Source organism: Zootoca vivipara, chromosome 7 (genome assembly GCF_965207765.1).
Source record: "Zootoca vivipara chromosome 7, rZooViv2.hap1.1, whole genome shotgun sequence".
NCBI lineage: Eukaryota > Metazoa > Chordata > Lepidosauria > Squamata > Lacertidae > Zootoca > Zootoca vivipara.
The window spans coordinates 75,330,922-75,352,590 of record NC_142590.1 but is presented as its reverse complement, the minus strand read 5'-3'; the positions used below and the strand labels follow the sequence as shown (position 1 = coordinate 75,352,590).

The window sequence follows — 21,669 nt, the reverse complement described above, 5'->3', positions numbered from 1 at the left end:
ATTGTTGTCTGAGGCACACACAGATACACCCCCCCCCCCAAGGCAGGTATGCAATCATGTATAATGGCTCTGTATAATCACTTGTTTTTTGATTCCTGAGATTTTACTCATAGTGAGATTAGAAACCGAGATCAAAAGAACTAAATGGATAGGTGATATTTTTATCCAGACACAGAATCCCAAGTTCATAGAATCATAGATATATAATGTGAAGCAACCCAAAGGGTCATCTAGTCCAACCCCTTGCAATGCAGGAGTCACTGCTAAGGAATCCCTGACAGATGGCCATCCAACCTCTGTGTAAAAACCTCCAGTGAGGGAGAGTCCGCAACCCTTCAAGGTAGTTCGTCCTACTATTGAACAGCATTTATTGCAGAAAGATCTTCCTAAAGCTCAGTTGTTCACTTCTATGCATTGTATGTGGAGTGGATGAATCTCAGAGGTCAAGAGGTATCAATATGACCTAAGATGCAGTTGTTGCCGGGTTTCTTATATAGTAATGATATGAGATTTACAAAATCCACTCGAAGAAAATCGTGTCAGTAGTTTTTATAATATCTTACATAAGAAATTATGGAATGTTCCCGGGATAAAGAAATTTAAAAAGCAAGATCACTTTTAATTCCTTAATAAACTTTTTTTTAACAGATGATGGATGCCATAAAAGGAACAATGACAGAAATATACAACGACCTTTCAAAAAATACCACTGGAAGCACAATTGCTGAGGTCAGTGTCTTTTGCCATCAGCAAGTCACATTTTTTTCTTTAAAAAATAAAACGTGAAACACTTTAAAAATAAGCAGAAATCTGCTTTTTAAATATTCTGCAGAGATGTATTTGAGTTCTGGCCTCTTGTCTGATCTAATACCAACTATTGTGAAAACTACTGGTTGCATAATGTGTGAGAGAGGAGCTCATTAAAGTTTATAACCTGAAATTTTAACTAGGTTGCTCTTGCTAAAAGCTGCTACCACTGTGCCAGACAATGACAATATAATAGCACTACTTCCTTAAATGCACGGCAGACTAGCTATTCCAAGATTTTCCTTCAGGCCTTCTAAATCTAACTTATTTATGCAAGCAAAATGTCTTGGGTCCAGTTTACAATTTGAAATACTCAATTGACAGGGAGCTAGTTTGCATGCAACACTAAACCATGGCTTACTTAGTGCAGAGGTTTTCAACCTTTTTGAGTCCTCGGCTCCCTTAACCAACTACATTCTTTCTTGCAGCACCCCTGTGGGGCTCAGGAGCCCATGCCTGCAGAGCTAGCAGCCTCTCACAATTTTTCAAACTCTCTCCCATGTGAATTGTTCCCTCAGCCTCCTCTCCTCTCCCCTCTCCTAGGGAGTCCCCTGGGCAGCTACTGCTGCCATCCCTGGTCTCTGAGCTGCCTCCCCCCCCCCCCCGCCCCAAAGAGAGGCACCATTCACCTGCGGAGCTTATATACAGGGCTACTGCAATAATGAACAGCTGTGCAAGCCTTCAGGAGGCAGAGATGCGAGAGGGTGTCGAGGGAGAGAGGCCAGTGTTGCCTGTTGCACCCTGGACCATCATTCAAGGCACCCCAGGGTGTCATGGCACACTGGCTGAACACCACAGGCTTAGTGCTTTGCTTATGAGACAGAATGAGCCTGAGCGTAGTCTTAGGCTCACATGCTGCCGCCACCTCTTACAAAGAATCATGGCTTTGTGTCAGTGATGAACTAGAGGTTGTGGTTGAAAGCAAATGTCCCTCAGTTTCTAACCAAGCCAACTTCAAACCACAAGTTTGTGAGCCTTAACTGACTAGAGTTTCTTTCAAACCACAACTTCCAATTCATTGCTACAGAACTGCTGGGGGAGAACATCAGCCCCGGGGGCTTATTCTGGCTTGCATACATAGCACTGAACCATTGTTTAGCATTACATAAGAGTACAGCCAATGTCACCACCTCAATTTGTTTAGTGAATATATTGTTTTCATGGAGCATGGGAAACAGGAAGGAAAGGATGAGGGAAAACGAATTGCAGTATCTTATCTTTTTTCTTTCCTGTGATTCAGGCACATTAACTAACCCTTCTCTTTTTCATGCCACATAGCAAGGGAGGGGAGAGAGTGACTGTGCGATGCCCATGTTACTCAGAGTTCTGTAGGCAACTAATGATATACAGAAACATGCTGATCGTGACATTGCATTCAAAAAACAGCCTTCTCTCTCTTCTTCTTCTTTTTTTTTTATAAAAAAGACAGTTATTTTTCTTTAAAGTCAATTTTTCTGAATGTTTGTTAATTTAATAACTAACTAACTATATAGCCCAGGCATCCCCAAACTGCGGCCCTCCAGATGATCCAACTCCCATGATCCCTAGCTAACAGGACCAGTGGTCGGGGAAGATGGGAATTGTAGTCCAAAACATCTAAAGGGCCGAAGTTTGGGGAAGCCTGATATAGCCTGTGTTATAACAAAACTTTTTCAGAGCAACTTACAACATAAAACAAGCAAAACTTTTAATAGCAGTAAAATGAAAATTAAATCAGTTGGGGCACTTTACTTTTGTCATTCACTACGTGCTAACAATATTAATCCTGGTCCATATACCGTGTTTCTCATATTTTAAGACATGTCTTATATTAATTTTAACTCAAGAAAATAAGCCTTTGGCTTATTTTCGGGGATGTCTTATTTTTTGCCGAGCCCCGACTGAGCGGGAACCAGCAAAGGCAGCAGCCCGCTGGGCTGGGGTTTGCCTTCCTTGTGAGTCTGTTCTTTCACCTCTTGGCGTCGCTATCACTCACTCACGTCAGTCTCTCTTTCTCCTCTCTCTCCTCCCGCTTTGCAATACTATGCACTCTGTCGTCTTCCTTCCTGGTTGTTAATCAGCCCAGCCCAGCTCAGAAGCACGCTACTCCATTTTTCTGTTCTTACTCATTAATTGCACATAAAGGTATTGTCCATTTTATTCAAGATTTGGAGGTTGGAGTTTAAAATTCAATGTCTCTCCGACGTTATCCTCTTTTGTATAACTAGAAGGGCTTCCTTTGTTTTCTCCCTTCTGGTCCCCGATATAAACTCCACCGGCGCCTCTTCCTTGAAGTGGGGTGGGTGGGCTTATTATGCTGAGCTGAATTCAGCGTCTGTATTTCCCCCCCGCTCCCCCTCTCCTTTTTCTTCTTCTTTCTATTGGCTTGTCTTTGTCCTTTGGGGTTATTGTATTGGATATCCCCCCGCTTTGCTCCCTCGGACTTTGAGGCTTGCTTGCCTTGGGTCGCTCTTAGCCTAGCGCCATGAGTCCCCCCGTCGTCTCACCTCGTCGGAGATGTAGGCTTCAGGGGCTTCTCCAGCCGCGCTGCAGGCTATTGTTTCGCCCTGGTTCACCCCAGGGCTTTTAGGGGGTCGCTTACGGTAGCCTCATGTTGCCCCTAGACCCCTTAGGCAGCGGCTTTGTGCACTGAGCTTTTCTCGGAGCTCCCGCAGAGCGCGTCCGATGCGAGCACGAGGAAACTGGAAGTCGGCTCCCGCGCGCTTTGCCGAGCCCCAACGGAGCGGGAACCAGCAAAAGCAGCAGCCCGCCGCCGGCTTGGAGCTTGGCAAAGCGCGCGCTGCTGCCTTTGCCGGCTCCCGCTGGGTCGGTACTTGGCGCGGCGTGCCCTGCCATACCGTACCAGCATGTCTTATTTTCGGGGTATGCCTTATATTTCGCCAGGTCTTGAAAATCCTGCCATGCCTTATTTTTTAGGGATGCCTTAAAATATGAGAAACACGGTACCTCAAACTGTACAAAACATTTTTTAAAAAACAATGAAGGTTCATGTAGAACCTTTCTTTTAAATTCTGCTGGATACATATTTAATATTTAAGGACTCTCATTTTTTGTATACAGATTCCCTAGCAGTATTATTAGAGAAAACCAAGAGAGGGTGCTTTTTCCCCTTCAGAATCATTTTGTTCATATGCAAACTTACGCAAATTAAATCCAAAACTCATAGGGCTGATAAAGACTTTTTAAAATCAAGTGACCTAATTATTTGTTTAATATTCCAGATTCGTCGTTTGAGAATTGAAATAGAAAAGCTTCAGTGGTTACATCAGCAGGAACTTTCAGAAATGAAACACAATCTGGGTATAAAAAAATGCAGTTCAAAATAATGATGTTGCTACTTATTTTTTAAAAGGCCATGGCAGTATCTCAGCTGCAACTCTGTGATAGTACAAAATGTTCTCCCTAGAAAGAGTAAAAAATGTGATGGAACATGCCGTCCTCGACTGTTCCTCACATGTACGGTCAGTTAGAGTGGGCCAGTTCAGACATCTGAACCAGCTCAATATAGTATTTCCTGAACCACAATTTAAATATGTTCTGTTTTGAGAATGGAAACATGCTTACTCTTTTTGAAATCCAGAAAGCAAGTTAAACTGCAAATTGGATAGTAATTGTTCATTTACAGTTCATTCATAGGAACCAATAATCACTAGATTGGTAGTTAGATATGTTGCCTAATGTTGCACTTGCAGTTACAGAATGAAGCTGTTGTTTTTCATCTAAAAGTCACCAATGCATCTAGAGCTAAAACTTAAATTTCTAAATTACCATTTGGACCCACTGTTGACTATATGCTGTCTGTCTGTTGACTAGAACTCACAATGGCTGAAATGCGTCAGAGTTTGGAACAGGAAAGAGATCGTTTGATTGCCGAAGTGAAAAAGCAGCTGGAACTGGAAAAGCAGCAAGCTGTGGATGAAACCAAAAAGAAGCAGTGGTGTGCCAACTGCAAAAAAGAAGCGATTTTCTACTGTTGTTGGAATACCAGTTACTGTGACTACCCTTGCCAGCAAGCCCATTGGCCGGAACACATGAAGTCCTGCACACAGTCCGGTAAACAATATCTATTTAACCCAAGTGTGGGAAACCTTTGACCTTCTAGATGTTGCCACGCTACAATTCCCATGAGTTCCATGAAGCCTGGCCAATACCCAGGGATGGTAAGAGTTGTAGTTCAGCAACATCTGGAGGGCCAAAGGTTCCTCACAACTGCTTTAACTTATTTGTGAGTGAACACCATCAAGTTACACAATTTACAGTTACACAATTTAGAAATCCAGTTACACAATTTAGAAATCCTTTTGTTTTCATTTTAGCAACTGCAACACAGCAAGAAACGGATACTGAAATTAGCACAGAAACATTAAATAAATCATCCCAGCCTACCTCCAGTGTACAGCCGGCACCAACAGAAACTGCCAGTACTCCAAAAGAAAAAGAGGCAGCTGTTGAAAAGAGCAAGGAGAGTGTTACAGTAAGTAGTTCAATCTGTCAAGTCATTTTACTTGTATGCCGTCTTTCCAAAGTTAAAACCACACTCAAGGTGGCTTACAACATACCTCTTTACTTAACCACAACCCCCTTCATGTAAAATTTGTGATACTGTTTAAAACACTGAATTCTGGTTTCCTGTTAACATTCTTGAGGGTTGATAAGAATTAAAACACATTTTGGAGATTTGTCTTTAATCTTACAAAGTTAATTAAGGGAAGGGACCAAAATGTATTCTAGGCTCTCTCATATTTCATTTCATTTATTTGTGTCCAGTCTTCCTTCCCTTAAGAGGGCCCAGGGCAGCTGATGATCCTATCTCCTTCCAAAGGCCTGGGCAAATAAAAATGCATTTTAAATTATGGTTGTACTACCACAGAGGAAACCCCTCTCACACTTTTGCACCCTCCTTGGTATCCACAGCTTTGGTACTGCAAGAAGAGCCCCTCCCTCCCATTGTAAACTCTATGCTGAGACATATGGCAGAAGACACTCCTTCAAGTACAGGGCCGTCTTAAGCTCCCCTGGTGCCGTGGAGCGACAGATCCTGCGGGCGGGCGGGCACAGCGCGCAGCGCGGCTGCCACAGGCACTGCTGCGCGGCGGGCGGGTGGGCACAGCGTGGTTGCCGTGGGCGCAGCTGCGCGGAGGGCCAGCCAGCGGGAAGGCGCAGCTCACGGCGCCCTCCTGGCGGGCCGGCGCCGTGGTGCCCTGCGCCACCCAGCCTGGCCATAGGGCCGGCCCTGTTCAAGTACTTTAGGGCTTTGTGTACTAGTACCAATGCTTTGAATTGGACCCTGAAGCTCACTGGCAACCCATGTAGCGCTCTCAGAACTTGGAGTGATATGCACTCTTCTGACTACTCTCAATACTAGTTGCAGCCTCCCAACTGTTCTCAAGGACAACCTCATGTAAAGCACATTGCACTAATGTGTATGATTATCAGAAGCATGGATTACTAAGGCCAAACAATCTCAGTCCTGAAACAGCCACAGCTGATTAACCAGCCAGAGCTGGGCATAAGCCCCACCAAAGCCACCTGTATATTGAGTGACACTTTGGCCTGTAGGAGTACTTCAAAACTGCTCCATCAAGGGAGGGGGGGTGCCACCCCACCCAGAACAAGCCAACCCCATAATTCCTGGACCAGAGACCACCCACCCACAGGACCTCCATCTTAACTAGATTCAATTTCCATTAATCAACCCTAGTCCAACCCTTCACTGTCTCCAAACACTGACTCATTGCCTGTGCAGCCTCTCCAGATGGGATACTGTAGATACTGAACAGCATGAGGGATAAGGGGGAGCCCTGTGGGACTCCATAACATAAATCCATGGATCCAGCCAGTGCTGTTCTCTGGAAGTGACTCTGCAGGTAGTTAATGGTACCAGTCTCTCAGTGAAATTTTAAGAGAAACAACAGCACTTTGCCATGTAGTTTTGTCCTTCACCATGCCATGCCCTAATGAAATTTCATGCAATATTCTGCTTCTCTCGTTGAGTCAAAGCTATTGCTCTAGGCCCTCCAGATGTTTTGGCCTACAACTCCCATGATCCCTAGCTAACAGGACCAGTGGTTGGGGAAGATGGGAATTGCGGTCCAAAACATCTGGAGGGCCAAAGTTTGGGGATGCCTGCTCTAGGTGCATGAGTGCCCATCAGCCTTTCTCTATTCTAGCCCCTTTGAATCACAGATTGTATATGCCCTGTAGATACACTCGTACAGCATACCCCGGCACTTCTACCATGCGCCCAAAACTCAGGTTTGAAACTGTTGCTCAAATTACCATATCCTCAAATAATTCTGTACCCTAACTTATTCACAGAAATGGCAGGCACTGGAATACATAAGCTGTCACTGGGCTACAGAAGCCTCGTATATCCTTGTATATATCAATTAACATTCTTCAGATGGTGTGGCTTAGGATATGATTTCTAATCAGAGATGTTAATAACCATTGTCACACTGATAATTAAACCAATATCTTTATGAAGAACTGGAATTGCATATTCATTCCTTCATTCCCAAACCCTGTGTGTTTAATAAATAACAATATATTATTTACTTCACCAATACTTTAATTGCATCATGTCTAATTTGAACTATTATTGGAGAACAGGACTTAATGTATACTCACGAGCTCATACTTTCTGTGAACCTAGCTCATAAAACTTTATAAGTTGTTCTCTAGATTTCATGTGTTTATTCATTGAGGGGGATGCTTGAAACACATTGGAAATTGGTGATGAGCCTTACCAAAAAACCTTGACTGACTAATTAGGTACATACATGTTTAGGGTATTTTTAAAAGAGCAGTCTCTTGTGCTTGTAGCAGTGCTGTGTTTTGCTATGATCTGGCACTATTTGCAAAGAAAACGTCGGGTGCCTACAATTTCTACCATGGAACATTTTGCTTGAAAATCTCAAATTGCTTTCACATAACTGTTACACCTTTTTGAAACATCAAGCTGTATACATTGCTCACATTCATATTTTGAATTTTGCTTTCATTAACAAAACAAGTAACCTGTGAATTCATTGAGATGCAAATTTTAAGGCAAGCCAAATATCTGACAAATTTCTATGATAATAATAAATAGGTGGCATTTATGTAAAAGCTGAACCTTTTGCTGAGGTTGCCTGTGCTGTCTCTACAGATAGCAACAGGTGTGACAAGCAGCCAGCCTATAAAACTGGTCCAGGTCCCGCAGACCACCACCTATATACCAACTACTCAACCCACAATTGTAAGTACTGCTTTTGGCATTGAAATAGCTCATTATCTATTGTGTGGGGCGGGGTTTTCTCCTGTGTTATCAGGACATGAATTCACTGGTCTCAAGTCTATATTTGCAGTGTAAAGCGCCTTATTTTGCCGTACAACATTTCCATTTCCCTCATGCCATATAATTTCATCATAGAGCCAACCAAGGATTGAAAGACTAGCCAACATTCACACATAGTTACAGCTGCAATTTTTGGGGGGTGGGGTAAACATTACTGCATGCCTGGCATGCTCTGGTCCATTGGGTCACGAAGAGTTGGACACGACAAAATTTATAAACACAACAACAACAACAAATATTACTGCAGATATGGCGAGCTCTTCCTTTGTGCAATGCGAACAAGTTTTATTTTAGCACTATACGGGTTATGCCAAACAAACCGATCCCTAACAATATTGCATATATGTTCTGTGTTTCTGGAATTGCCGCATTGCCATTGTATGTCACGATCTTTTGCTGCTGGGATAGGAGATGTTGGCTGTGATTTAGGAATTAGGCCACTGTTCCATATCCATTTAATCCCCCAGGCTTCTTAATTTCCTTTGTGCAATCACCATGTGGTAAGCAAAAGTTAGACCCATTAAACTATTCATCCAGTGCTCTTCAGCCCCAAAAATGCTCAACAAAGAGACTGAGCTAGAGTTCTTCATAACAAAGTGAACTTGGAGCTTCTTGTTTCAAAAAACAAACAAACAAACCACTTTCCACAACAATTAGAAGATTGAGGGTGGTGTTGGGATTTACTTGTGCCTAAAATAATTTTACCCTAGAAAGTTCTGCTGGTTGAGTTTTACCTTGCTTTGCTGACCATGTTTGATCCCTCCAGAGCGGCATGTTTTCCTCAAAATCAGATGTCCTGGTGATCCTGTTTTAATTTTTAATGATACTGCCTTAAAGCAGGAGGGAGAGCCTTGGTGATTTTTTTGTCTCTTGCTGACATTTGATTCTATAATTTACAATGGTTTGGCCATACCAAATGTTCCATGTACATTTACTGACCTACTGTGGTCATAATGCTAACGATCCTACTGTTCTAAGGCATAGTGCCCAAATTCACTAATTTTCTTACTGTGTAAGTATTAGACATGTTTTATTAGCAACATCTGACCTAATGCTATTATGAAATGCATATATGAGTTTAGTAATAAATCCTAATGCCTTAAAAGGGCTCGACACATCAGCATGGTCCAATATTCATCCTACAGTTTGTGTAAAGCAGTGGTGTCCAAACTTTTTTCAAAGAAGACCAGATTTGATGAAGTGAAGGGACATGAGGGCCGACCAAAGGGCCAACCAAAGTTGTAGCCCTTTTTTAAGGATTTTACCCCAGGGAAAAAAAGTGCCTCAGGGGCCAGATTAAACTGACTGGCGGGCCGGATTAGGCCCCCAAAACAGACTTTGGACATGCCTGGTGTAAAGAAAGCACTGGTTCAGTTCCTAGTATATGTGATGGAAGTCTCCAGGTTACTACATTTTGAAAACAACACATTCACGGTTTGTTTTTTAGCTGTTGTTGCCCATTGTCTCCTGTAAACTGTTGGTTAGTGAGCACTTTGAAGACCAGGATTTACTAACTGATTTGATTGAACGCACATTGTTTAAACAATACATAGAGTTTGTTTTCTAGTGACAAGACAGAATATTTGTGTAATACAGAAACTGTGAACACTTTTAATCAGATTTCTACTGTTTAAGGGATTGCTTGCAATTATATTGAGAGGAAAGTTACACACGGGTCTGAGGCTATATAGCAAGGAATAGGAAAATTCAATTTTTTTGCATTGGTACTGAATATCTTGCACACGGCTCAGAGTGCTTATTATGTACAGTAGTGTATTATTATGCCCTTTATTTCCCTGGTAGTAGGGTTTCTCATGTTTCTGTGCTTGTGGTTGCTGACATATGTGTTTTGGTTTTAATCCACAGACCATACCTGTAGTAGTAAGCCCTACAGCTGGGACCGTGGCAATGCGAACAGGAGTTCAATACGTTCAGACAACAATGCCTGTCCAAGTACGGAGAGTCTAACTGCTAACAAAGGAATCCAGGCAGCTGTTGGAGTATATAATCGTCTCTGTAATAGAAATGTTTTTTTAAAGAATCCCTGCAGTTCATTGGATTAACCTCAAAGGTTCAGACTTTTAGCTTTGTACAGGTGTACAAAGCATTTATTACACTACATTAATGTAAAGCATTAGCGCTGGCTTTAAAAAGCTTGAGAACTGGTAAAATTCATGGTAAATCTATGCTTCTGTTGTAAATTATGTACATTTTGTGGATGATGTTAGAGTACCATCTCCTTTTTATATTTGTATTGACTTCGACGTATAAGGAGTGTTGGAAGCTGGTGAAGGAAAGGTTAAATCGCACTTGCCACAAACACCACCAAGAGAAATGGTTTTCTGGGAACTGCAGTTGCACACACAAATCATTCTTCCTCTTTAGGACTTAAGAATGAGAAGACTGAACCACTTGCCTTGCCTTTGGAGACGAAAAAAAATGCCTGCACATCGGTTTGTGCAACTGAAGCTGGAACTTGCCATTTTAAATTTGTTAAATCAAGCATTTCCAATCTTAAGACTCCTCGTACATTAAAGGACATATTTTGTGTTTCATATTTAAAATGAGAGAGATTGTTTACAAAAAGGGGGGTTAAATTTCATTCATGCTAAGAGAAAAGGAAAGTCGGAAGCTAAATATCAGATCAATAGTTCCAGAGATAATGAAAATGGATTTTGGGGGGTATGCTTTCTACTAGGTTATGTTTCAGTTGTATTGCTGCTGCTTCTTTTTTTAAGTGTCCAAAGGACTTTGAAATTGCTTTCAAAGGGAACAAGAGCTATAGATGGAGAAGACTCTTTACCAGGAAACGAGGGCAAAGGACATTAATGCTGGAATAGAGCATGTATTATGGGATTTTTATGTTTTTATGTAAGCATGAAACAGTACAGTATGAGAGAGAAAGTAACCCATGAAAACACTGTCTGTTACACTTAAACTGTAGTTCCATTTTGTATGTTGTGTAAACAAAAGCATTGAACAAAGCAAGGTGATGTATGTATATGAGAAAATTAATTGTATTATATCATTCCAGTACATTTTGTTGTACATTTTAGTCATATTGATTTCTCCCATTGTTTATAAAGGATGCAGTTTGTACAGTCTCCAGCTAGTACACACATTAGAGGAAAGAAGAAAAAAGCTAGAAGGAAAGAAAAATCAGGAGCAGAATATTTGTGAATTGCATTGTGTCAAAGATAGCCTAGCTGGCCTTATTTGTGAAGCATAATTGCTTTTAGCATATGGAAGTATTTTTTCACATTTTCTTTGTATAAAATTTGTATTAAACTAAATCTCTTTTTTGATTATTGTGTTCCTTTTACTAAAGCAGGTGACGCACAATATGCTTTGGGATTTCCCAATTTTTTCAGGGCTCTTTAAGTTTCTTTAATTCTTCTTTTTTTTATTAAACTGTTTAGAAAAAAAATGGGTCATGTTGGGTTTCCATTTTCCTTCTGAAAGCCAGTTTACATTTACACATGCCCTTTAAAAACAACAACTCCATTCTGCTCCAACTGTATTTCTATGGTAAGGTAAAGGAAAAGGGACCCCTGACCATTAGGTCCAGTCGTGACCAACTCCGGGGTTGTGGCGCTCATCTCGCATTATTGGCCGAGGGAGCCAGCGTACAGCTTCCAGGTCATGTGGCCAGCATGACAAAGCCGCTTCTGGCGAACCAGAGCAGTGCACAGAAACACTGTTTACCTTCCCGCTGTAGTGGTACCTATTTATCTACTTGCACTTTGACGTGATTTCGAACTGCTAGGTTGGCAGGAGCAGTGACTGAGCAACGGGAGCTCACCCCGTCGCGGGGATTCGAACCGCCAACCTTCTGATCGGCAAGCCCTAGGCTGTGTGGTTTAACCCACAGCGCCACCCGTGTCCCTTCATTTCTATGGTAGTCGATACTTAACTACACCACTATTTGGCATGCTTACTTACAATTTTATATTATTCTCTTCACTTGTTCTGCCTAGCAATGGAAACTGTTCTGAGAGTACTGCAGCCTTCCTATTCAACTTTAGCAAATATGTAGATGTTTTCATGTGCCTCATGGACATGGAACAGACACAAAAGAGTTAAGAGGTATTTTACTTTTTTATTTTAGAAATTGTCAGGTGCTTGCTTCCCTGAACAGCTATAAGTTTTGTCTGTCTGATGCTTAAGTAAGGCTAAGTACCCTGTTTCTCCATAAAATAAGCCGTAGCAGGAATTCTAAGCATTTGTGCAATATAAGCCATACCCCGAAAATAAGACATAGTGATAGGCACAGTTCTGGAGGGCGCCAAGGAAGAGGCTAGGCTGGACACGTAATTAAAAAAAAAAAAAGACATCCCCTGAAAATAAGCCACCGTGTTTGTTTGTTTTTTGAGGAAAAATAAATATAAGACGGTGTCTTATTTTGGGGAAAACACGGGACATCAAATTATCTCAGGTTCCAAAATTGAGGTGCCACTGAGGAGGACTGAGTCCCAGCCAACCTAACCTCAAACAAATAAGGCCCAGAGCAGCACCCTGGGGCAGAGAGGCTGAAGAATTTTTGCTACTTACTAATACCACCTTTACTAGTTTGGCTTCTCTTTTTCTTCGTTCTCTTGTTTTTTCCTTTAACAAAATAAAAAAATCTACTGTCTGTATTTCACTCTTTCTCAAGTCCTGCCAACAATAAAACCTATCTTACGACACTGAAACCTTCCATTCTGTAGGCCATTGTACTGCGATGCCCCAAGACAGACAAGAACAACCACTTGAGATTGAACCTCTATTCTTTGGGGAGAGGTGTTCGCCAAAGTCCAGTGTCCTTTCAAAATGTAGAATATCACTCATGCCGGAAAACTGGCAAGTTTACACATATTATGCACAGTTTGGACTGGGTGACTTTCAAGAGACAAAAGCTCTTTAAAAAACCATTGCTGCTTGCCAGTCTATTTAAAGCACACTCTGTTCTGACTAATAACGTATTGACACTTCTCTCAAATAATCATGATGATCCTGATCACAAGCAGGCCACTACTGTGTCACTTTATCTGACATTTAACGCCAAGAAGCAGGCAGCTTGTGGGTAAAAAACTAGACATGATAAGAGATGTGAGATCTATGGTCTCATTAAACTCGTCACCCAAAACAGCTGCTTTGGTGGTGGGTAGGAAGCAGAGCCCACCATTAGGACCACAGGGTTGCATCCCACTTACGTCATACTCAAAAGTAGACCCACTGAAATGAGTGGACTTAATGGGAGCTGTTCACTGCTTCAGAACAAAAGAAGGCAGCCCTTATAAGTTACTGCCACTTGCTCTCTTTAAAAAAACAACAAAAACTGCTAAAGCAAGTTTCGGAAAAGTAGCTTGTAAGAGCAAGACTGAAGTTAGGAACTGGATGTGGCCGGGCAGTCCCAAGTACATGCCTGTTTCTTTGGTAACCTCTTGGTCACTCTAGACATGTTTACCGTGGAGGAAGTCGCTTGGCACTCAGTGAGGCTTCTACATAGAAGTGCCTAAGACAGAATTGTTCATTATTAGTAAGGACTGCAAGCTGGCCTTTCCTTTATAGATTTGTCAGATTACTGGTAACGGAGTTTAGTGATTGCTTGCTTGTCTGTTACGGGGGGGGGGCATTGTGAGGGAGTGACAGATACCCCTTTTCCAAACAACACTTTAGCGCACCAGCAAGCCCAAAGGCCCATTTTCTTTCTGCATCAGCTTGCAAAAGCACCCTGTATTTTTTTATTACTCCTGTATTTTTATTATTATTATTCCTTCCCTACAGTTTGTGTGCTTAACTAGGCTTGCTTTTTCCATTTTTGCTTAAATTATGCTGAACAACTCACATGTAACTACATTCGTGCTTTCCATAGAGAGAGAGAAAATAGTATGGCGACAGTTGGAATAACCATTCCCCTGGCACCAGGGCATTATCAATCCGTTTTAGTAAAATTTTCTATTGTTTCTATCTTGCAAGCAGGAAAATTATTTTTTCTTTGTCCCATGGTAAGCTGTTACTGGGGGTTTGCTGCCATCGTGTGCCTGGGTCTAGAAACTACACATACAAAATAAAATGGCTGATAGTAGAAAAAGAGTGTCTATGGGATACGGGTTTATTTGTAAGATTGTGATACAGTATAAGAAGAAACCTATATGTCTTTTCTCAGTGAAATCACACAATAGGGCTATCCTCTGACCACAATATTTATCAATGGGATTGTGTGAGTTTCAGCTCCCAGCCCAAATGGCAGTGATTTGAACAGTTTCTGAGCTTGGGGATGCTGCTTGTTATAAAGTCTTCCCCTTGCCTTCCTAATGCCTATGTCATTTTTATTTTTATTACTATTTAAAAAAGCCCTTTTGGAAGCCCACTCACTAAATAGAGGTGTATGAAATTATGCCTGGTGTTGAGAAAGTGTCCAGAGAGGGGTTTTTCTCGTCATCTAATACTGAAGCCTCATGCGGTTATCCCATGTTGGAAGATTCGGAACAGGCCAAAGGAAATGCCTCTACAAGCACCACACAATTAAACTCTGGGATTCACTGCTGCAGATGGTTTTGGCTGCCAGTTTGGACGGCCTTAAAGGAGATCATAGAAATTCAGAGAGGATATCAAGCTATATCCATGACTCTTTGTCATGATGGCAGTGTTCAGCCTGCACTGTTGGAGGCAGAATGCCTCTGAATACCTGTTGCTGGGAAACACAACTAGGGAGAATGCGGTTGCACGCAGGGCCTGATTGCAGGCTTCCCAAAAGCATCTAGTTGGCTACCATGGGAACAGGTTGCTGGTCTAGATAGATCTTCAACCTGATCCAACAGGGCTTCTTACTGACAATTGAACGTTACCAGTTGTTGTTTTGGTCATTTGTATGCTGTACATTTTCTCATCCAGGGCCGGCATATATTATGCATAGTCCCTTGGGTTTTTTCTTGTTTAGAAGTGGCACAGATGATACTTCTTGTAAGGCCAGGCTAATCTCCCTCTTGTGAGTACAGTAGATAGAATAAAACCGCTGGTGGGTAAAAAATCTTGCAGCGAGGCTTTACCGTCTTGCTTGCTTGCTTTGGCCATGCAGAAGAGCCTTACAATGGGGGAGAGCCACTGGGAGCGCAGGGCTGCTGCTGAGAATGGCAACCTCGGGTTGAGCTCCCCTTTCCCCCCTCTGCAGCATGACCTTCAGTGCAGTGCACGGCATTAAGTTGCGTGTTCCCACACCTGCTAGTGGCAGCAAATAACGGACAATGGCAGTGGGGATGTGCTTGGCGGCACAGAATCAAATACGTTGCAGAGGGATACCGGTAATATGGGATGTTAAGGGAGGGGTGGGAGACATGCCGTGCTCTTTCTGGGGTAGCCCATCCACCTTTGGTCCCCACCATGAACTCTCACCTGTGGCTCATAGAAGCTGTCAGCATCCGACAGCAGACACATCCCAGGAAATGACTTTGAGTGGACGGCTAAACCATAGCTTGGCAACAGTGCATCTGCATTGCATGCAGGAGTTCCAGGTTCAATCTCTGGCATCTGCAGGCAGGTCTGGGAATGATCCCTGCCTGAAGTCCTGGGGAGCCACTGCTAATGATCGTGCACAATACTGAGCTAGATCCTGGGCCACTGGTCTGATTTGGTAGAAGACAGCTTCCCGCCTCTTCCCTTCCACGCATTAAAAGAACTTGGCATCTTAATAGTCAGATTAACAACCATAGGTTGTTTGCCTATTGCTTTCTCTTTGTTTTATGATCTTATTGTTAGCATCATTTATAATTCATTACATTTCAAAATCCTTACAACCTTTTATATTCAAAACAGTACTTTTTTAAAAAAGAAAGAAAGCTGGAATTGTGCTTTTGTAATGCCATTTTATTTATATTCAAGTAAGTATCTGAAATGGGCCTCTGAATGGGGTGGAGGGATATTATAGCAAAAATGTTATAGCTGGGAGTGGGGCTGCTGATTGTATCCTGCCCTCCAAGAGGTAAGTGGAACTGCTTTTCCCTCTTGAAAATCAGCAGTAGTGCAATTCAGCCAAAGTTCAGCATTTTCATGCCCTACCCCCATTTAAACAGGAGGTTTAAGTACATCTCTTGGGTGGTATTTATGCTCAAGAGTAGACCTACTGAAATTAACAAACATGACTTAAGTTAGGTCCGTTGATTTTAGTAGGTTTACTCCAAGTAAAACTTAAGTGAGTACCACCGCTCCTGATGTAATAACTTGGTTTAGAAATGTTTAATGAGGATTAGAACACAACCAGGTACCCAATACTTCAGTATGTATTAGCTGTGATACTAGGTACATGTTGTTTTTGCCCTGAAGCACAATCGCAGAGGGGAATACACGTGGAAGAGTCCTATAGTAAGTAGGGAAAGGACTAGCAGCAGTGATACAGAATGCTTCATTAGACCAAAAAGTGAAACAGCTTAGCAGATCTTTCCCTTGAAAGCAGCCCCTCTCTCAGTACGTCAAGCCACATTTTCTCAATTTTTAAAAAATCTTTTTTTATAATTATAATTATAGCTTTCCTTTTTTTCCTTTGGCAAATGGGTGATGTGGATGCAGCAACAATCCTGCAACAAATAAACATTTACAATCTTTCTAACCCCCCCCACAAAAAAATCATGTAACGAATTATAGCTTTTATGATAAAAAACACACACACACGGCCCTAAACTAGCTTCTTAGGATTTCTCCCATGCAGGTTCGTGGATTCGGAAATACGTTGATCCTGGAATAGTATTTGGAGTCTGAGATGACAGGGCGCTTTGAAGCTCCTTGGAAAGGTATTTTCTTTCTTTGTGACAAAGGATTTGTGATGACAACAGCTGCTGCATACTGATGCAAACAAAAGTGGATCTTTGCTGCAAACTTTCCAAGAGTGGATTTCACAACAGATACAGGCTGTGTAAACAAACTCATTGTTACCCCTTCCTAAAATGAAAACAATGACTGCAAACTCCCACACAGTTAAGCCAAAGTAATCTAAAATCTAAATAATGGGATATAATTGGTCCAGCCTAAATGGCTTCAAATGTGAATCAAACAGCATATTTGTTTCAGCTCTCCTGTACACCTGCCACCAGAGAGACTTCCATTCAGCTCTCTGAGGGGATCCTGATGATGATCTCCCACACAAAATAATATTTTGATTTCCATTCCAGGAGCCAAGACTGGCCTGGCTAAGATCCAGGAAGAGTGCAAATCCTATGTAAACAGAGCAGGGACTGACTAGCAAAAATCCCACAATAGCAGTGCCAACAGTGATCTCCATATATTCCCCCACCTAGGACTTGGGAGGGGTGTGGGCTAAAATAATTGAATCCATGCACACAATGTGAGTGCTCCCATGGCTTCATTAGAGCCATAATTGAGGGTGTTGAGATGTTTGGACTATTGCTTTTTTTACCTGGTAACAAAAAATAAACTATCCATGGTTCTGCTTGTCCAAACTCCGTGGTTGTTCTCTGAAGGGGATAACAAACCACTGCTGCAAAAAGAGCTCCTGACCTGACTGGCTAGTCTAGTTTGTTGCTGGAAGCTGACCATGTTCACCACAGATTATTTTCCAGTGTCCGTCCTGACATGCTACCTGAGCATTGTTGGAGCCACTGCTTGGTCCATCTGAAGGGGGAAACGGGTCTCTTTGTACCATAGGAGCTCTGTTGATAAGTGTAGCTCAACAGCCAAATCCAATAGGTATCTTAACGCTTGTGAAGGATGCTGTGCAACTCTTAGCCCAAATTGCACTGTTACTGTGGACCTCGCCCTTTTTAGAATTTGTATCGCACTCGGGTGTAAAGATGGGGTGCAATAGGTTTTAGCTATCCACTGCAGTAGCTCATTCTAGGCATGGAGAAAGTGGATAGAGAAAGGTTTTTTTTCCCCGTGTCTCATTAATACTAAAATTAGTGGGCATTCAACAAAATTGAATGTTGGACGATTCAGGACAGAGAGCTTGTTCTAGGTTCTTCTAAGAGTGGCCTTCTTCTTACAGGTGGCCTTTCCCTCATTGCTGGGCTACAAGTAGGGTTGAGTGGGGAGTATATGTTAAATAGCAAAGCACTATAGATCAGATGTGAGCGCCCTGTTACCCTAGGGGAACGGGGGTAGGAGGAAGTGGGGCAAGAAAGATGGAGAGGGAGGGAGAGAAGCAGAAAGAGAAAAAGGGGAAAGGATGACCCTGTCCACCTCTGGCTCCATCCGCTTTCAACCAAGATCCTTTTGACTCCAGCCTCAGCCAACTCTGAGATGCAGTCAACCCATTAGCACCAAAGGGCTATGAATCTCAGCAGAAAGAGTTGCCCATGACTAGCACAGATGTTTACACCACAGAAAGGTAGCAAGGCTGAGGGAAGCTTCTTTGTCCATAAATAAAACAGCCCCATGCTTAGTACACTGCCCCCTCCCCAGCCACATATTTGGCCGCTTCCCATGTCTCTTTGGCCGTGTAGTGTGGCTTTGCACCCGGGTGTGCATTATGGCCCTGGCTCTAGCAAAGTCTTGGGTCTCTAGTGCATCTGGGTGGTTGTTCAGTTTGTGCACAGGAATTAATCTGTTCAGATCGCCACAGGGAATTATCCCAGGATGGCCCGCAGCAGGACAACACTGGATAGATGCTAAAATAAATGATCAGACAACGCTAACCAGGGTGAATCTGACAGAAACTGCCAAATCTCCCTCAATATGCATAGCTCGCCCAACGTCCCTTCAGCAGAGTACCATGAAGTATTCTCGTAATTCCCACACAACAGGATGTGCTATTAGAGAGAATGTGGCAGACTAATGCAGCAACCTCAAGATTCCAGGCAAAAGCAATGCTTTCTTGATTGAGGAGTGCTAAAAGATTCAGTTTTGCTGTCTATCAAGGCTCTGGCTTTCAGCTGGCCCTGCATCCCTCGAGACTTCCTGTCTTTAATTCAATTTGTTCCTCTCTTGGAAGCCTCAAAGTTGTCTTCCTTTTCCTTCCTTTTGGTTTCCTGTCCTGGCCTTGCAGCCAAATGTATGTCTGTTTTTAAGAATAATTCAGCAGCCAACACTAGAGCCAGAAAAGCATGCTTTGTCCCATTCTTGTCTTCTCCCTCTAGACTCCAAAGGCTAGGACATCCACAGAGGCGCATGGGAACCTACCTCTTCCCGATATTTCAGGGCTCCCTCGAGGAATAATTTTTAGGCCTAACTTTTGCAAAGCCTCGTTACCATAAAAACCATTCTCCTCGTTGCAAAACCCCAATAAACATCAAGTCAGCGCCGGCCCGATACACAGTCTTTGCCCTTTTCTTTCCCCTAGGTGGTAGCGGTTTGCAGGATAAGGCAGTAGTGCTCACCTGACCTCCCGCTCACCAGCATCTCTGTAGCTCACTGGGAGGAAGTGGGTTGGGGGTTGGGGTGGCAAGGTGCAAAAACACAAGGAGAGTGTCTGATATGTAACTGCACACTGTGCCAACCTCCCCCCCTTTCCCACTTGGTAAGTCACAGCAATGCCACCAGACACTCCCACCCCTGCTACCCCATGACATGGCACGAGTGGCGAAAATGCAAGAGGTCTCTCGAATTTAATCACTTCCGCAAAATCCATGAATGCACAGGAGCCATCTCTGCATATGGGCCTTAATTCCTCCAGGCTTTGTGTTGGCGTTTAAGCAGCCGTCAACAGGGGACTATGAAGCAAACCTTTGCGGCAGGGATGGAGAACCTGTAGCCCTCTGGATGTTGCTGTACTACAACTCCCATCACCCCTTGCCATGGGCCGTGCTGGCTGGGGCTGATGGGAGTTGGAGTGCCACAGGATCAACACCCCTGCTTTGCAAGATCCAGATAAGCAGGAAGCGAGGCAACGAGCTCAATCTACGCCAGTAAGCAATCACGTTAGCCCTAAAATTGTAAACATAGTTTTATTGCCATTCACTCATCACAAGGTAACTCTTTCTCCTGACCACGTGAAAACAAGATGGCAGCCTACAGAGACATGGGTGCAGCCCACATGCCACAGTTTCCAAAAACTAGCTATAGTTTTTACACCGAGTCCCACATGTGCTCATTTCAAATGGACATGATAATGATTGTTCCCCACAGTTAACCTTGGAGAAGAGAGATATTAAATTAGAACGGGCCGAGTCCAGCCAACTCAGCAGATACAAACACAGGTACTGAGCTTAATATCAGAGTAATAGGATTAGTTCATAAATTAAAAAAATACCAAAAAAATCATCTTTTTCAATCTTTCCCCTCCCCACCTCAGAAACTCCTCTGAATTGATAAAACTGTCCAGCAAATATGCCTAGAAATTCCATGTCACGTCTTCCCACCCTATTCCCATTTATTAAAAGCAAGAAAGAAGAAGGGGGAAAAAAACACCCTAATGAATTAAACCAGGACTGATCTTCCTGCATGCCTGGAAGTAATTTACATGGCAAATGTCCCACTTCAGTTTTAAGCATCCAGTTATTAAGGTCATTTAAAGGTTTCTTCTCGTCAAAAAAAAAAAAAGGGGGGGGAAGGAACTTGGTTACGCTGTGCTCCTGGTGCAGATTCTCTGTAAAAGACTTTCATACAAAAGAGCTCCGCCCCCAGAGAAAATGCCAGGAAAATAGATCTGTGTCTTCGGGAGTGATGGCGAAGCCCACCATGGAGACTTCTGGGTCTGCTACAAGTATTCCAGCTCCAGTGCGTGTCGCAGAGCCTCAAGGTCGGCGTGGCAGGAGATCCTCCAGAAAGGCATGTTGTGCTAGGAGGAGATGTTTTAAAACAGGAAAAGGGTCATAAGACGTTCCCAGAATTATCACCCAAACAGTGGTACTGTAATTGAGAAATCCGACCAGTTTCATTTATATAGAATCTAAAAAAGACATGGATAATCATTGTATGCGGGTGGGGCAGTGATCAAAAGAGAGACAACCGTTACTCATCAGCCCCAGCCAGCAGGGCTGATAGCTAAGGATGATGGGAGTTGTAGTCCACAACATCTAAGGGGCCACATTTTCCTCATCCCTGATATACAACTGTCTTGCTCTATAGCAGGCTTCCCCAAACTCGGCCCTCCAGATGTTTTGAGACTACAATTCCCATCATCCCTGACCACTGGTCCTGCTAGCTAGGGATCATGGGAGTTGTAGGCCAAAAATATCTGGAGGGCCGAGTTTGAGAAAGCCTGCTCTATAGTTTACGTCTCATTTATAACATTTATATTCCACCTTTCATCCAATGAGCTCAAGGCACCATTATTATTATTATTATTATTATTATTATTAGGGAGGGCAATAATTTGTTAGAAGGGGCAGGAATTTGGAGGGAGACAGAAACAATGTGATTGGTCAGTTACGTTTTTCGATTGTTTTACTATGCCCATGATTTATACCACACTCATCTGGCTAGGTTTCCCTAGCCACTCTGGGCGGCTTCCAACACATATAAACACATAAGAAAACATCAAACATCCCAACACAGGGCTGCCTTCAGATGTCTTCTAAAAGTTGTGTAGTTCTTTATCTCCTTGGTATCTGATGGGAGGGTGTTCCACAGGGAGGACGTCACTGCCAAGAAGG

The 21,669-nt window shown here is 42.9% G+C and overlaps 2 protein-coding genes across 24 annotated transcripts in view; one reads left to right on the top strand and one right to left on the bottom strand.

Annotated features, from left to right (window-relative positions):
- Positions 1–11,451, top strand: part of ZMYND8 (zinc finger MYND-type containing 8) — an 83,928-nt gene extending 72,477 nt beyond the window's left edge. For 19 of the 21 annotated variants that reach the window (XR_015951155.1, XR_015951154.1, XM_088674604.1 and 16 more), the window contains 6 exons: positions 649–729; positions 4,029–4,107; positions 4,621–4,860; positions 5,124–5,281; positions 7,958–8,047; positions 10,013–11,451. Coding sequence is in view for 19 of the 21 variants with exons in the window: in XM_088674604.1 (XP_088530730.1) it covers positions 649–729; positions 4,029–4,107; positions 4,621–4,860; positions 5,124–5,281; positions 7,958–8,047; positions 10,013–10,114 (750 nt within the window). In the remaining 2 variants the exon portion in view is untranslated. The remainder of the gene's footprint in view (positions 1–648; positions 730–4,028; positions 4,108–4,620; positions 4,861–5,123; positions 5,282–7,957; positions 8,048–10,012) is intronic. The other 2 variants (XM_088674605.1, XM_035121316.3) reach the window with 1 other exon arrangement.
- Positions 11,452–20,005: 8,554 nt separating this feature from the next.
- Positions 20,006–21,669, bottom strand: part of EYA2 (EYA transcriptional coactivator and phosphatase 2) — a 129,934-nt gene continuing 128,270 nt past the window's right edge. For all 3 annotated transcript variants that reach the window (XM_088674609.1, XM_035122412.3, XM_035122411.3), the window contains exon 16: positions 20,006–20,852. In XM_088674609.1, coding sequence (XP_088530735.1) covers positions 20,772–20,852 — 81 coding nt within the window. In that variant the 3' untranslated portion in view covers positions 20,006–20,771. The remainder of the gene's footprint in view (positions 20,853–21,669) is intronic.